This window comes from Lampris incognitus, chromosome 16 (assembly GCF_029633865.1).
Source record: "Lampris incognitus isolate fLamInc1 chromosome 16, fLamInc1.hap2, whole genome shotgun sequence".
Taxonomy (NCBI): domain Eukaryota; kingdom Metazoa; phylum Chordata; class Actinopteri; order Lampriformes; family Lampridae; genus Lampris; species Lampris incognitus.
Window position 1 is genome coordinate 42,845,328 of NC_079226.1, and position 13,335 is coordinate 42,858,662.

The 13,335-nt window shown below is 43.6% G+C and overlaps 1 protein-coding gene across 1 annotated transcript in view; it reads right to left on the reverse strand.

The window, feature by feature from the left end:
- Positions 1-7,684: 7,684 nt before the first annotated feature.
- The window catches only part of metap1 (methionyl aminopeptidase 1), a 35,099-nt gene continuing 29,448 nt past the window's right edge, over positions 7,685-13,335 (reverse strand). The window contains exons 7-11 of the mRNA XM_056295250.1: positions 12,281-12,419; positions 10,796-10,927; positions 10,037-10,180; positions 9,837-9,902; positions 7,685-8,659 (exon numbers count right to left, since the gene is read on the reverse strand). Of these exons, the coding sequence (XP_056151225.1) occupies positions 8,493-8,659; positions 9,837-9,902; positions 10,037-10,180; positions 10,796-10,927; positions 12,281-12,419 (648 nt within the window). The 3' untranslated portion in view covers positions 7,685-8,492. The remainder of the gene's footprint in view (positions 8,660-9,836; positions 9,903-10,036; positions 10,181-10,795; positions 10,928-12,280; positions 12,420-13,335) is intronic.

A 13,335-nucleotide genomic window follows, 5' to 3' on the forward strand; every position in this document is an offset into this window, starting at 1 on the left:
GTCACGGCTCAGAAGAGTGGGATAATTGGCCAAGTACAATTGGGGCGAAAAGGGGGGAAAAATCCCCCCCCCCCAAAAAGAAACCATTAAGGGCAAGAATGGGGTGTTGTTGGGAAATACTGCCAATTAAATTGAGTAAATTGATTTAATACGCATGTCTTTCAAGAACTAGTCTGTTTGGAATAAAGCTGTTCAACCGTGAAAGGTAACTTTCTTTTTGTATTTCCACTTACATTTTAAACCCCCGGAACGCAATGCCAGTAAACAATTAGTCCCAAAAAACGGCAAATTGGTTTCTTGTAAATGCTCCTCTGTTGTTGTCAGACGTCGTTTGAATCAGTTTCATTACTTTTGGGCTTTCGTCGACTAGTATTTACAGTGGCATGATGTTGCATATTAAACTTTTCCATCTCCCTACCTTGCCCTATTTGTATAGATTAGTACTATGATGCATAAAAGCTATGGAGACAAAGACATTTGGCAGGGATTTTGAACAGAAATATTATGATATATGACTGTTTTCAGGGGAGAGAAAATAACTTGCACTTAGTTGCACAACACTCTTGCCATCTCCGTTCCCAACAGGGGTCAGATTTTTTTTTAATACAAACGGACAAAGCATGGAGTAAAACAGCAGGACTATGGTTTATTCCAACCAAAATATTGCAGTTGTGCAGAATGCTTGAAATGTTACTCGTACGTTGAATTTGTTAGCATTTGAGTGCATTTTAAGAAGAGGGTTGATTAAATATTTCACCAAAGATCATTTCAAGATGTAACGTTCTCATCTGGTTTGATACTCAAATGTTGAACGGCTGTCAGTAGTTAAAGAATTGTTTCCCAACTGACTGTCAAATGAATTGATGGCACAGTGATGGAAAGTTTGAACACTAAGATTGTAATCATTGTCATACTTGGACTCACTAGTTTGTGCTTCAGCTTCACTACTTGAGGTTGTCCAGGGATATCTGGTCGCGTATCATGTATCATATCTGTTTGTTTCTAAGAAAAAAAAGACATGTTTTTATCTTATTTGGTTGGTTAAAAGCAAATTGCACTTTTTTGAATTATAAAATTTAAATTGATTTTAGTGTTTGTACAAATAAAAGTTGATATTTTTTACAAAATATATTCTTTTTGGCCATCATTGTTTAAGCATTTTCAGATGTTTAGAACATAAAATGTTTATGATCACAGTATGTGATGTCAGAATGGAGATCAAAGAAGGTTGAATCAGTTCATCTGGACGCAAAGTTTATTGACAGATACGTTTCATCACTCATCTAACTGACCTCTTCAGTCTAAACTGACTGCAGGCACCCCCCCCCCTTATAAACAATACAGTTGCATAATGACCGAAACAAACGACCAGTTTCATTCAGTATTTCACCCATAGTATCAAAGGTATTAAAAAAACTAGTTGCCAAACAAATCATTGATCTCAAGAATAGCTCTTTCCCACTGCACCAATACAATTTGAATTCAGGGCTGATCACGCAACAAAAATGGCTACGTGCTATTTCATAGAAAAAGTTAAGGCATCAATGGACGAAGACGAGGCTGTAGGGGCCGTGTACCTTGATCTACGGAAAGCATTCGATACCATTAATCATAAAATCCTACTGCATAAACTACTCAATTTCAATCCATCCATTATCCCAACCACTTATCCTGCTCTCAGGGTCGCGGGGATGCTGGAGCCTATCCCAGCAGTCATTGGGTGGCAGGCGGGGTGACACCCTGGACAGGCTGCCAGTCATCTCGCTCCCAGCTTGTTAAAAAATCGATGATTATACATCTACTTCTCTAGATCTATCAACTGGTGTCCCACAGGGCCCTATACTGGGTCCAGTCCTAATCAGCATGTACATTAATGATCTACCATCTGTGTGTGGAAAATGTGACATCTTAATGTATGCTGATGATAGTTTTTTTTTCTCATGGTAAAACTCGAGAAGAGGTAGCAATCAAGTTAACAAATGTTATGTTGAAGGTCACATCCTGGCTTAACCAATGTTGTCTGCAATTGAATGTGTCAAAAAAAGTTTATGTTTTTCTCAAAAGGCAACAGCACAAATGTAGAGCAAAATATTCCCATCCACGGAGAAAGACTACAAGTTGTCTCAGAATACAAATACTTAGGAGTACACATAGATTCAAACCTCAGCTTCAAAACCCACATAAAAAGGGTCTGCAATAAAGTAAAGTTTAGTTTGGCAAATTTTTAGTTTTACCAGAGACTTCCTATCAACTGAGGCAGCAAAGATATACTTCCACTCAATGGTTGTTTCCTAGATCACCTATTGTCTGATAGGCTGGTCTAATACACACTCTACAACATTAAAACCACTGGAATCATTATACAAATAAGCACTCAAAACCTTAGACCAGAAGCCATTCACTTTTCATCACTACCATGTTCTAAAAAAGTATAACCTACTTAGTTGGGAAAACCTCATCAAATACAAAAATGTATGCCTAGTTTATAAGATCATGCATGGTTTAGCTCCTCATCCTCTGTCCAGCTTCATCAATTTCAAGTATACAAAAATGTATGCCTAGTTTATAAGATCATGCATGGTTTAGCTCCTCATCCTCTGTCCAGCTTCATCAATTTCAAGTCTATGTCTAACAGAGCTACTAGAGGTGCACAATCTGCACAATCCCACTCAGGAGAACTGTATTTAGTCAGGCCGTCTTCTCTTTTAGAGCATCACATCAATGGAACTCAGTACCACAATCACTTAGAGTCCCCATCCTATTATTCATTTAAGTGTAATGTCAAGAAATGGCTTATTAAGAACCAACAATGTCAACATTGATGCTATTCACACACACCTTCAACATGTTGTTTAACTGTATTGTACATTAGCTGTGCTGCATGTCTGCTTTATATATAGTATTATTTGTATATTCTGTATATGTTTTCTTATTTATTTGCACTTGTTCTTGTATATTAACGATGTTGCATGTTTATTTTATTTTACTCTATTTACTATTTTATTATTCTAGGGTGCCTAACAACATCAGGCAGAGGGGCTGTGTATGGAAACTAGCCTCTTAGCTAACTCAGGTACATTTACATTTGTTTCAAATGTTGATTAATGTACATTGTCCCTTCACAAATAAACGCTTAAATATATGACCGGTTTGGGTGGTTATGCCATAGTATGGCTTATAAGGATGGGGATACCTGCAGTCAGTGTATGGCTTATAAGGGTGGGGACACTTGCAGTCAGTGTATGGTTCATAAGGATGGGGACACCTGCAGTCAGTGTATGGTTTATAGGGGTGGGACACCTGCAGTCAGTGTATGGTTTATAAGGGTGGGGACACCTGCAGTCAGTGTATGGTTTATAGGGGTGGGGACACCTGCAGTCAGTGTATGGTTTATAAGAGTGGGACACCTGCAGTCAGCTGAGACTGAAGCGGTCACTTTGATGATGATGAAACGCTTCTGTCAATAAAGGTAAGCTCCCGGGGTTGATCCGCTCGGTCCCGTCCTCCACCAAGTGATCATGTGGGGGACAGACGATGCAGCTCGTCAGCAGTGGAGTTAACCAAAAAGGATTTAAATGACTTCGTCAGCTTTTTAAGTACTTATGGACAGTTGTTTTTATTTCAGGTCCTATTCGGACACTGGCCCGTGGAGCAGGGCGTTCTAGCAGAATCCTCATCTCTGCCTGCACAGCTCACAGTCCAGGTTTTATTGACCATTCTCATCTGTTTTGGGATCGTTTGTCCCTCTTCAGAACCGACGGAGTCTATCCAAACAGGCTGGGTAGCCGAATGCCAACGGCCAACCTGCAGGACGCCGTACAGTCTTCTGCACGTGACTGACTGTTCACGTCCCACATTTCCTTCCCGGAACCTCAGTTTCCGCCTACAGTGGCACCCCACATTTTTGTCCACTAGTTCGCCCCACTGTCCTCGTCTGTCATTAGGCCTCTCGCCGGCAGTTTTCTCCATTATCGACCCTGTGCATAACTGTAGTCCACTGACTTCCGGTTTCTACTGCAGCGGTCATACCGGTTTCCTGTTTGTTGGCGTGTGCTGTTGACAATGGCATATTTTTACGTCCACAATTCCGTCTGTCCGTCCATCCGTACGCTCATGTACAACTTGAAACTGTTCACCCGTTTGCTGGTAGGCGCAGGTGAAAGATTGTCGACAATTCTGTGCATGTTGACATGTGTCCATGGTAAATCTTGCAGGCATCGCGAGACAAAATAAAATGCCGTTGTCAACAGCACGCGCCAACAAACAGGAAACTGGTGTGACCGCTGCCGTAGAAACCGGAAGTCAGTGGACTACAGTTATGCACAGACCGGCATGTAGACCACAGTGTGCTAACTCCGCTAGTTAAATCAACTGTTTATATGCGCACGACCTGTCATAGGTTTGCCCTCTGCAGTATCCGGTCAAACCAACAAAGCCCATCTGGTCCATGACGTCTTCACAGAGCACAAACCGGACTACGTATGTCTCACATAAACCTGGCAGTCACAGAATGACTTTCTACTGCTAAATTCAGTTAACTCCACCATGACGCTTTACTGACAATGGTAAAAAAAAAGAAAGAAAAGGAAATTAAACTGGCTTGGGCACGTTTGCCGAACAAAAAGGACACCTTCTACCAGACCTGCAAGGCCTGCAGAGAGGGGGACCGAGAAGAACCTGGGTAAACAACATGGGAGAAGGGCTACAGTCGAGCGTAGCGGAGGCGGGGAGAGCTGTGATGGATGGGGAACGGTGGAGGAGACCGGTTGAGGCAACGGCTGTGCTCCTACGACCTCCATAGGTCACGGGACTGATGATGATGACGACCAGGATTCGTTTACATATGCAAACCTCGGGTCTTTGGGCAGAGGAGGTGGCCTTGCACTGATCTGTTGTATAGTATAAAACTAACGCCACTCTTTCTGCACGATCGATCTTCCTTTGAACCTGGACCTGCACCACCCATCACCGTGCTGCTCCGTACAGATCACCTAAGGCATCGAATATTTTCATCACCGAACTCTCGACAGTTTTAACCACCCTTGGTGCAATGCAGTGGTGGATCTAGATTTTTTCCTGGGGTGGCAAAGGGGTGGCAAGACTGTGTCCCAGAGGTGGCAGCTGCCACCCCTTGCCACCCTGTAGATCCGCCCCTGGTGCAATGTCTCCGAACATAACCCTAATGGGGGATTTGAATGTTCGTTCTGATAACACTGACAATATGTTCACTAAAGATTTTAAAGCAATCTTGGGTTGCTTCCATCTAACGCAATATGCCAACTTTACAACCCACACCGAGGGTCATGTTGTTCACCTCTGGAGAACAACCTACGTACGGATCTCTGAACCCCAACCTACCGCTCAGTAAATCAAGAGTGCATCGTACCGCAACATTAGATATGTTAATCCAGACCATCTCAGCAGTTTAATTACCTCAAACCCCATTCCTGCTCCCGCCTCCTCGCTCCCTGATCTTACGGACCACTACAGTAATATTTTATCTTCTGGACTTGATGCTTTAGCCCCTGTGAAAACACGGGTTGTCTCATTTGCCCATACTGCTCCCTGGTGCACACCTGAACTATGTCAGCTCAAGGCTATAGGTCAGCGCCTTGAGAGGCTTTGCACCAAGACTGGACTTGCTGTTCACAAACGGATATATTTAGATCATATACTCCATTACAAAAACCCTCTTTGAACGGCTAGAACATCTTAATGTGCAAATATCATCAGCACAGTTGAAGGGAATACTGGAACTCTCTTCTCCACAGTTAAAAGCTTACTAAGTCCACCTGAAACCCAGTATGAACAGTAGCCTTTCTAATGAACAACACTCTGCTTTTTTTTTTTAAATTTTCAACTCCAAAATTAGCACTCTTCACGAGCAGTTAGCCTTCGCTGACATCATGCAGACTGACTTACCATCAGCAAGCGCCATGAAACTGTCCCCATCCACTGTCCTATGTGACTTCAGTCTTCCAATTGGAAAATCACATTTCTGAGCTAGTCTGGCACCTCCACGTCACCTGGATCCAGTTCCCACAACCCAAGTTAAAACATGCCTGCCCTCTGTCATCTCCCCGATAACCTCCATCATCAACTCCTCTCTGTCCACTGGCACAGTTCCCCCTTCACTGAAGGTTGCCATAGTCAGACCAACTCTGAAAAAACTCAGTTTAGATTCTACTGACCGAAACAACTACCAGCCCATTTCCAGTTTACCATTCATCTCCAAAATGATTGAGAGGGTAGCTGCATCTCAACTCCACACCTACGTTGATAACAATAATTTCTTTGGACAATTCCAGTCCGGCTCTCGCCCAAGACATAGCACAACAACGGCCCTGGTTAAGATAGCTAATGACCTCCTTCATGAGGCTGACTCCGGTCTACTCTCAAGCCTCATCCACCTTGACCTCACCGCAGCCTTTGATACTATATCTCACCAGCTCCTCGTGGATTGTCTGGCTAGCGTTGGAGTTGGGGCCATTGTGTAGCAGTGGTTTGCTTCCTACCTTACAGTTCTACAAGTCATTTTATGCACAAAGTTTCCTTTCAGCTACGGACTTTTGCCTGGCTGATTTTTGACCACGTCCCCATACTGCTCGAGGTGTATAAGCACAAGAAGCTGAGGGTTGATTGAAATAATTTTTGTTAGGTTAGATATAATGTATACAGAGCCGGGATATGCTGGGGATATATGGGAATACACAAATGCATGGGTAAATTACACATCCGTAGCTAAAAAGGGGAAAAATAAAGACATTTTGATCGATTCCCTTCAACTTGATGGTGTGGTCCGCTGTCAAGCACAATGGTCCAAAGCAGTTCAATGAAATTTAACAGTTGACATGTCCGGTCAGTTATTCTTTAGAATCTTCCGAGCACCTGCAAGTTAGAAGCTGACATCACTTCCCCTACTGAACACTGGGAATGTCACAGGCCAGTTTTTTAACTCAGTTTTTACCAGCTACTGTCAAACTTCACACATGAGTGAGTTACTAAGTGGTGAACCCCTCCTTGCAACGCCTCACTTTGAGGGCCAGGTTTGTTAGGCTTTAAGTGTGCTCTGAAAAGGGAACAGTCACAGTAACATGCCTGATGGCTCAATATTTATAAATGAAGGGCTGTTGAATTTAGATGGGACTGTATTGGATTGGGGGCGGCATGGTGGTGCAGTGGTTAGCGCAGTCGCCTCACGGCAAGGTCCTGGGTTTGAGCGCCGGGGTAGTACAACCTTGGGGGTCGTCCTCTGTGTGGAGTTTGCATGTTCTCCCCGTGTCTGTGTGGGTTTCCTTCAGGTTTCCTCCCACAGTCCAAGTCAGGTGACTCGGCCATACTACATTGTCCCAGGGTGTGAATGTGTGTGTTGGCCCTGTGATGGCCTGGCGGCCTGTCCAGGGTGTCTCCCCACCTGCCGCCCAATGACTGCTGGGATAGGCTCCAGTGTCCCCGCGACCCTGACAGCAGGATAAGCGGCTTGGCTAATGGACAGATGGGTTTATTGGACTGGACTTGTAATACTAGCCCATATGAGAACAAACTCACCTACGAAGTGCCAAGTTATTCATTACTCCATAAGAACGGACAGAAGACGGCAGAGAAACTGTGGTAACCTCACTTCTCTGAAAATGTGAAAGCACTGTGGGGCACAGTGAATGACTGAATTGAGGACACATTCATTTCAGGCCACAAAATAACTGGCAAAATTTAATTTTCTAAATCCACACATTAAGGCTCAATACGCTACACCAGGTTTATTTGAAATATAGACATTTTGAGGGTGTTCCTCATAACTTTTTTAACAAGTCCAGCACTTGACTTGATGTTGGTGTTAATCATCCGGATATCTGGTTTTCAACCCAAAAGATACACTTTCAGAAATAAAGGTTAGTTTGATGCGGTTTCTTCATGTAAAGAAAAGGAAAGTCATCTGGTGAGGTCAGAATGCCCTCATGGTGTGTAGTGGTACAGCTGGTTCTCTTCATTTCAGTTATCAAACAGTGGTGAGAGAAGAAAAGCAAAGCAAGGTGTGCTGGTAGAATTAGTCCTGAGCTCCACAGTCCAAAGACAGTACAGGAAACCGCTGCCACCTCTCGCCAGTCAGTAAGAGCTCATTTGGCATAGTCTCAGGGGTCTGAGGTCCATGCACCTGTTATCTCTTTTCCACCTTCTTTATACCCACAAAATCATAACCAACGTCAAACCTCTGGGACTGAGCCAAAACCAATTTCAATAATACTTATTTTTACATTTTCACTAATAAAACAATCCACTGTTATCAGACACAATCAAGCACTTCCATTACATCTGTAGAACCGATATTTAAGTAAGAGCAGTGAGAACCACAGGTAAACTTGGAACGAAGGGTGGCGCCCCTTGCTTGTGTGTTCGAGATGTGTATGCATGTATGTATATATCTGTAGCTATGTCTTGACTCAGAGGGAAGGGGTCAGAGTGTCTGGCACGGTCCATGGTGCGTCGAACCCAGCCTAGATTTGGCTGATAAAGTGTGCACGACCATTGTCCTCCAGCCGACGGGTCAGGATTTCACAGCCTGTGTCTGTGACCAGAAGGGTGTGTTCGAACTGGGCTGAACGCTTCCCATCTCTGGTCACTGCTGTCCAGCCGTCAGGCCATGTCTCGTCTTGCCAGCCACCTGGGACAACACAAGAGGCACTGGCTTACACAACAGCAATAAAAAGTCTACTATTATTACTACTATTACTACTACTACTACTTTTTTTGCATCAAGAACACTACTACGACTACTACTTTCGGCTGCTCCCGTTAGGGGGCGCCACAGCGGATCATCTGTTTCCATCTCTTCCTGTCCTCTGTATCTTCCTCTGTCACACCAGCCACCTGCATGTCCTCCCTCACCACATCCATAAACCTCCTCTTTGGCCTTTCTCTTCTCCTCTTCCCTGGCAGCTCCATATTCAGCATCCTTCTCCCAATATACCCAGCATCTCTCCTCCACACATGTCCAAACCATCTCAACCTTGTCTCTCTTGCTTTGTCTCCAAACTGTCCATCTTGAGCGGCCGGTCCCTCTAATATACTCGTTCCTAATCCTGTCCTTCTTCATCACTCCCAGTGAAAATATTATCATCTTCAACTCTGCCACCTCCAGCTCCACCTCCTGTCTTTTCATCAGTGCCGCTGTCTCCAAACCATACAACATAGCTGGTCTCACAACCATCTTGTAAACCAGCGGTGGCTAACCGTGTGCCATGGAGAGCCATGTGTATGCAGGTTTTCCTTCCAACCCGACTCCACACCAGGTGATTTCACTGATACATTCTTCCTCTTTGGTTGAAGGGTTGCTCATCAGTGAATTCACCTGGTGTGGAGTTCGGCTGGAATGAAAACCTGCATACACATGGCTTCCCATGGCACATGGTTAGCCACCCCTGTTGTAAACCTTCCCTTTAAATCTTGCTGGTACCTTTCTGTCGCAAATCACTCCCGACATTCTTCTCCACCCACTCCACCCTGCCTGCACTCTCTTCTTCACCTCTCTTCTGCACTCCCCGTTACTTGGACAGTTGACCCCAAGTATTTAAACTCATACACCTTCATCACCTCTACTCTTTGCATCCTCACCATTCCACTGTCCTCCCTCTCAGTCACACATATGTATTCCGTCTTGCTCCTACCGACTTTCATTCCTCTTCTCTCCGGCGCATACCTCCACCTATCCAGGCTCTCCTCCACCTGCACCCTACTCTCACTACAGATCACAATGTCATCTGCAAACATCATCGTCCATGGAGATCAATAAAGAAAGAGCAATGGAGGAAAACACCTCATACAAAAGCAGTTGCACTCACCTTCACATATCATGGGTTCAATGGTGAAAACATGGCCGGGCTTCATGACTCCAACTGCTTTGTTTTCTGCAAAGTAAAACAAAGAGATTTAATGAACAGACATAAAAATGCACAAGAGGGATTTATCCTAGAAGACAAGCAATCACACAACACGCTGTGGCTTTAGCGAAAACAAAACAACAACCTGTGAGGGGACTTACTGGCATAGTGTGGCACATTTGGGGCAGTGTGGAACAGTCTGTGGATGCCGTGGCCACAGTAGCTCCGCACCACAGAAAAGCCGTTAGCTTGAGCATGCTTCTGGATGATGTTGCCTAGTTCTCTGTAGCGAATCCCAGGCTTTACTGCACAGTATCAGGAAGGGTAATATGGGAAAAAGGAAAAAAAAAGCATGCAAGCTCATAAGAAACCCCACACAATCAGGATGAAAAAAGCTAGGAACCCACACCACAGGGAGGGCAGATTTAAAATCCAGATGTCTCCAAACACTGTACTACACATGATATTGTCATGGCTTTAAACTAAATCCATTTTTTAGAATGGGTTCACTGGAACCAATCAAATATTTTAGCAGCTCATAAGAAGTAGCTCGAGTTTTGGTGACGGCAGTCAAGAAACTCCAGTGACATTTACCATAACCCGACATGAAATTATAGCAGAAGTTTGCAAATCTACTAGAACGACTGGAATGATTGAAGCCATTGAAGAGAAGTAGAATGCACACATCACAAAAAAACTATAAATCAGGTGCCGCACCAACTGCCAATTTTATTGCCAATTCACAACAGTTGAACTGGCAAAATAAAAAAAAAAAAAGATGAATTAATGAATGAATCAATAAGTAAATGCGCATGGAAGGCTTGGTCATAGGAATGACCAGCCTAGCCCAATACCAGTTTGACAGCTACGTAGGACAATATTCTGTACTGGTGCACTGACAAGGGGAAGAAAGCTCCTACCAGAGTCGATTGCTTGCATAAGGCATTCATAGGTGGTCTCTACCAGCTTCTTGGCTACCTCGTCTACTTCTCCAACAAAGAAGGTTTCGTTGAGGTCACCGTGAAAACCGTTGTGGTAGACAGTGATGTCAACTGCACATTGGGGTGAAAGGTTTGTTTTATGTTAATGCTTGTGAGCCATTGTACTACATGAATAACAATAGAATTCTACACATTTCTGAAACGCATACTGATACTTTGGTGAATCTGTTAAAAAAACTTGTTCAATGTCTTTACGAGAACTGACATTTCATAATTGAGAGACCGAAGAAGAATTACAAAATGCCCACCCTTGAAGACAAGCTTAAGTAAAATCTGATTATAAATACTGAACAAATCTGAAACAATCTAAAACTTTACAAAACCTCCTTAAAAATTCACTCCTGGAAAAAATATCTCTCAGGACATTTGAAAGTGTAAGACACGTTGGAAAAATGACAAACTGTCGAGGAGGCGAAAAATCAACTCCTGCAGAGAGCTACACCGACCAGCCAGAACATTAAAACCACTGACAGGTAAGTGAATAACACTGACTATCTCGTTACAATGGCTCCTGTCAAGAGGTGGGGTATATCAGGCAACAGCTAAACAGTCAAGTTCTTGAAGTGCTGGAAGCAGGAAAAATGGGCAAGCGTTAAGATCTGAGCGACTTTGAAATTAGCCTATTTAGTGGTACCGCTAATTGTTTGGTATTCTGATGACCACAACGTATATTCAATTTCAGACTGCTGATATAAATTTGCAACGTTTGCTATTGCGTAGTAAATTTGTCAAGACTAACCTTTGTGCAAAACGCATATTCTTCATTTGTAAATTGGCTGGGTCTTCTTTGAGCCATCAACATCCCACTCGGCACTCACATGCAGTATTTAGATAACTAAAGACATTTGTTTAGACAATTCCCTAATTTTCCTGCCCAGCATATGCTCTTGAGGATGCCTGAAGCTGAAGTCATGGAACAATTTGTAAGAGCTGTTGAATGTCAGCCAGGAGTTCCTCTATCTACTCCTCATCCTTCTGTTTTCTTCGTTTTAAGTTACGGTCAGCCTTGTTTTCCAGTTTGGTAGTTCCTCTTCTTTGTGTTTTTCCCACAAATATTGTAATGCATCACTCCCTACTCATGGTGTGCATGTGTTATATAAACACATGATACCAATAATACAGGGACCCACTCCTTTGTAGCATCACTTGTGGCAAAAATACATTGGTTACCTCTAAATCTTTTTGTACAATCTACTGACTTCTACAATCTTTTTTCAAGTCAATCTTTTTGTTTTTGAGAGAGAATATTAATCAAATGTGGACAGTAGATGAACTGCTTATTCTCCAAGATGTTTGGCAGCTCCTCGCCATTTGTCAGGACTTTAATTTTTCTCATTTGACAGCATAGTCTATGACAGGAGCATATTAACGATAGCTCTAAATTGTAGACTTCTGTGTACATACCGTTTAGGATATCCCCATCCTGGAGTAGTCTTCTGTCCGGGATGCCATGACAAATGACTTCATTGACAGATGTGCAGCATGATTTAGGGAAGTTGTAGTAGTTAAGAGGTGAAGGATAACACTTTCTTGTTGTGCAAGCCTGGACAAAAAAAGCATAGTTCAGAAGAGAAATATGAGTTAGCAGAGAAGTTTATTTCTATTAAATAATCTGTATTAACTGTGGTGAGCCAACAGAGAAACAGAGACCCACCCATGACAACCTGGGAGAGGTAGAGTGTGGGAGGGGAGATTTCTCCTGGCTTTACTCTGACATACCTGGACGTGACGCCTAAAGCTGATGTACTAATCCAGCCCGCTGGCTTTAAAAAGCCTTGATGGGCAAACTGTCTGTCGAGAAGAAGGTGGTTGCAGAGTTAAGTGGGCCAACCAAATCTCCACAAGGCATTGGGCATGATGTGATAAGAATTTTTGGGAAATGGAACTTGGACTGTATAAGAATTGGAATTTTGGACTGTACTGTATGTCCTGATAACAGATTGAGAGGAAAATACAACACAACTTGATTAAAGGCTCACCCTTTCGGTCACTACCCAAAGCTCATGACCATAGGTGAGGGTTGGAACGAAGATTGACTGGTAAAAATTGAGAGCTTTGCCTTCCGGCTCAGCTCCCTCTTCACCACAATGGTCCAGTATAACGCCCACATTACTGCTGATGCTGCACCAATCCGCCTGCAATCTCTCGCTCCATCCTACCCTCGCTCGTGATCAAGACCCTGAGATACTTGAACTCCTTCACTTGAGGCAACATCTCATCCCCAACCTGGAGGGAGCAATCCACCATTTTCCAGTAGAGAACCATGGCCTCAGACTACGTGGTGTTGACTCACATCCCGGTCATTTCACACTCAGCTGCAAACCGCCCCATTGCGTGGTGGTGGTGGTTGTGTTCTGATGAAGCCAACAAAACCACATCGTCTGTGAAGAGCAGAGATGCAATTCTGATGTTCCAAAAACAGACACACTCCTCAATTTGGCAGCGCCTTGAGATCCTGT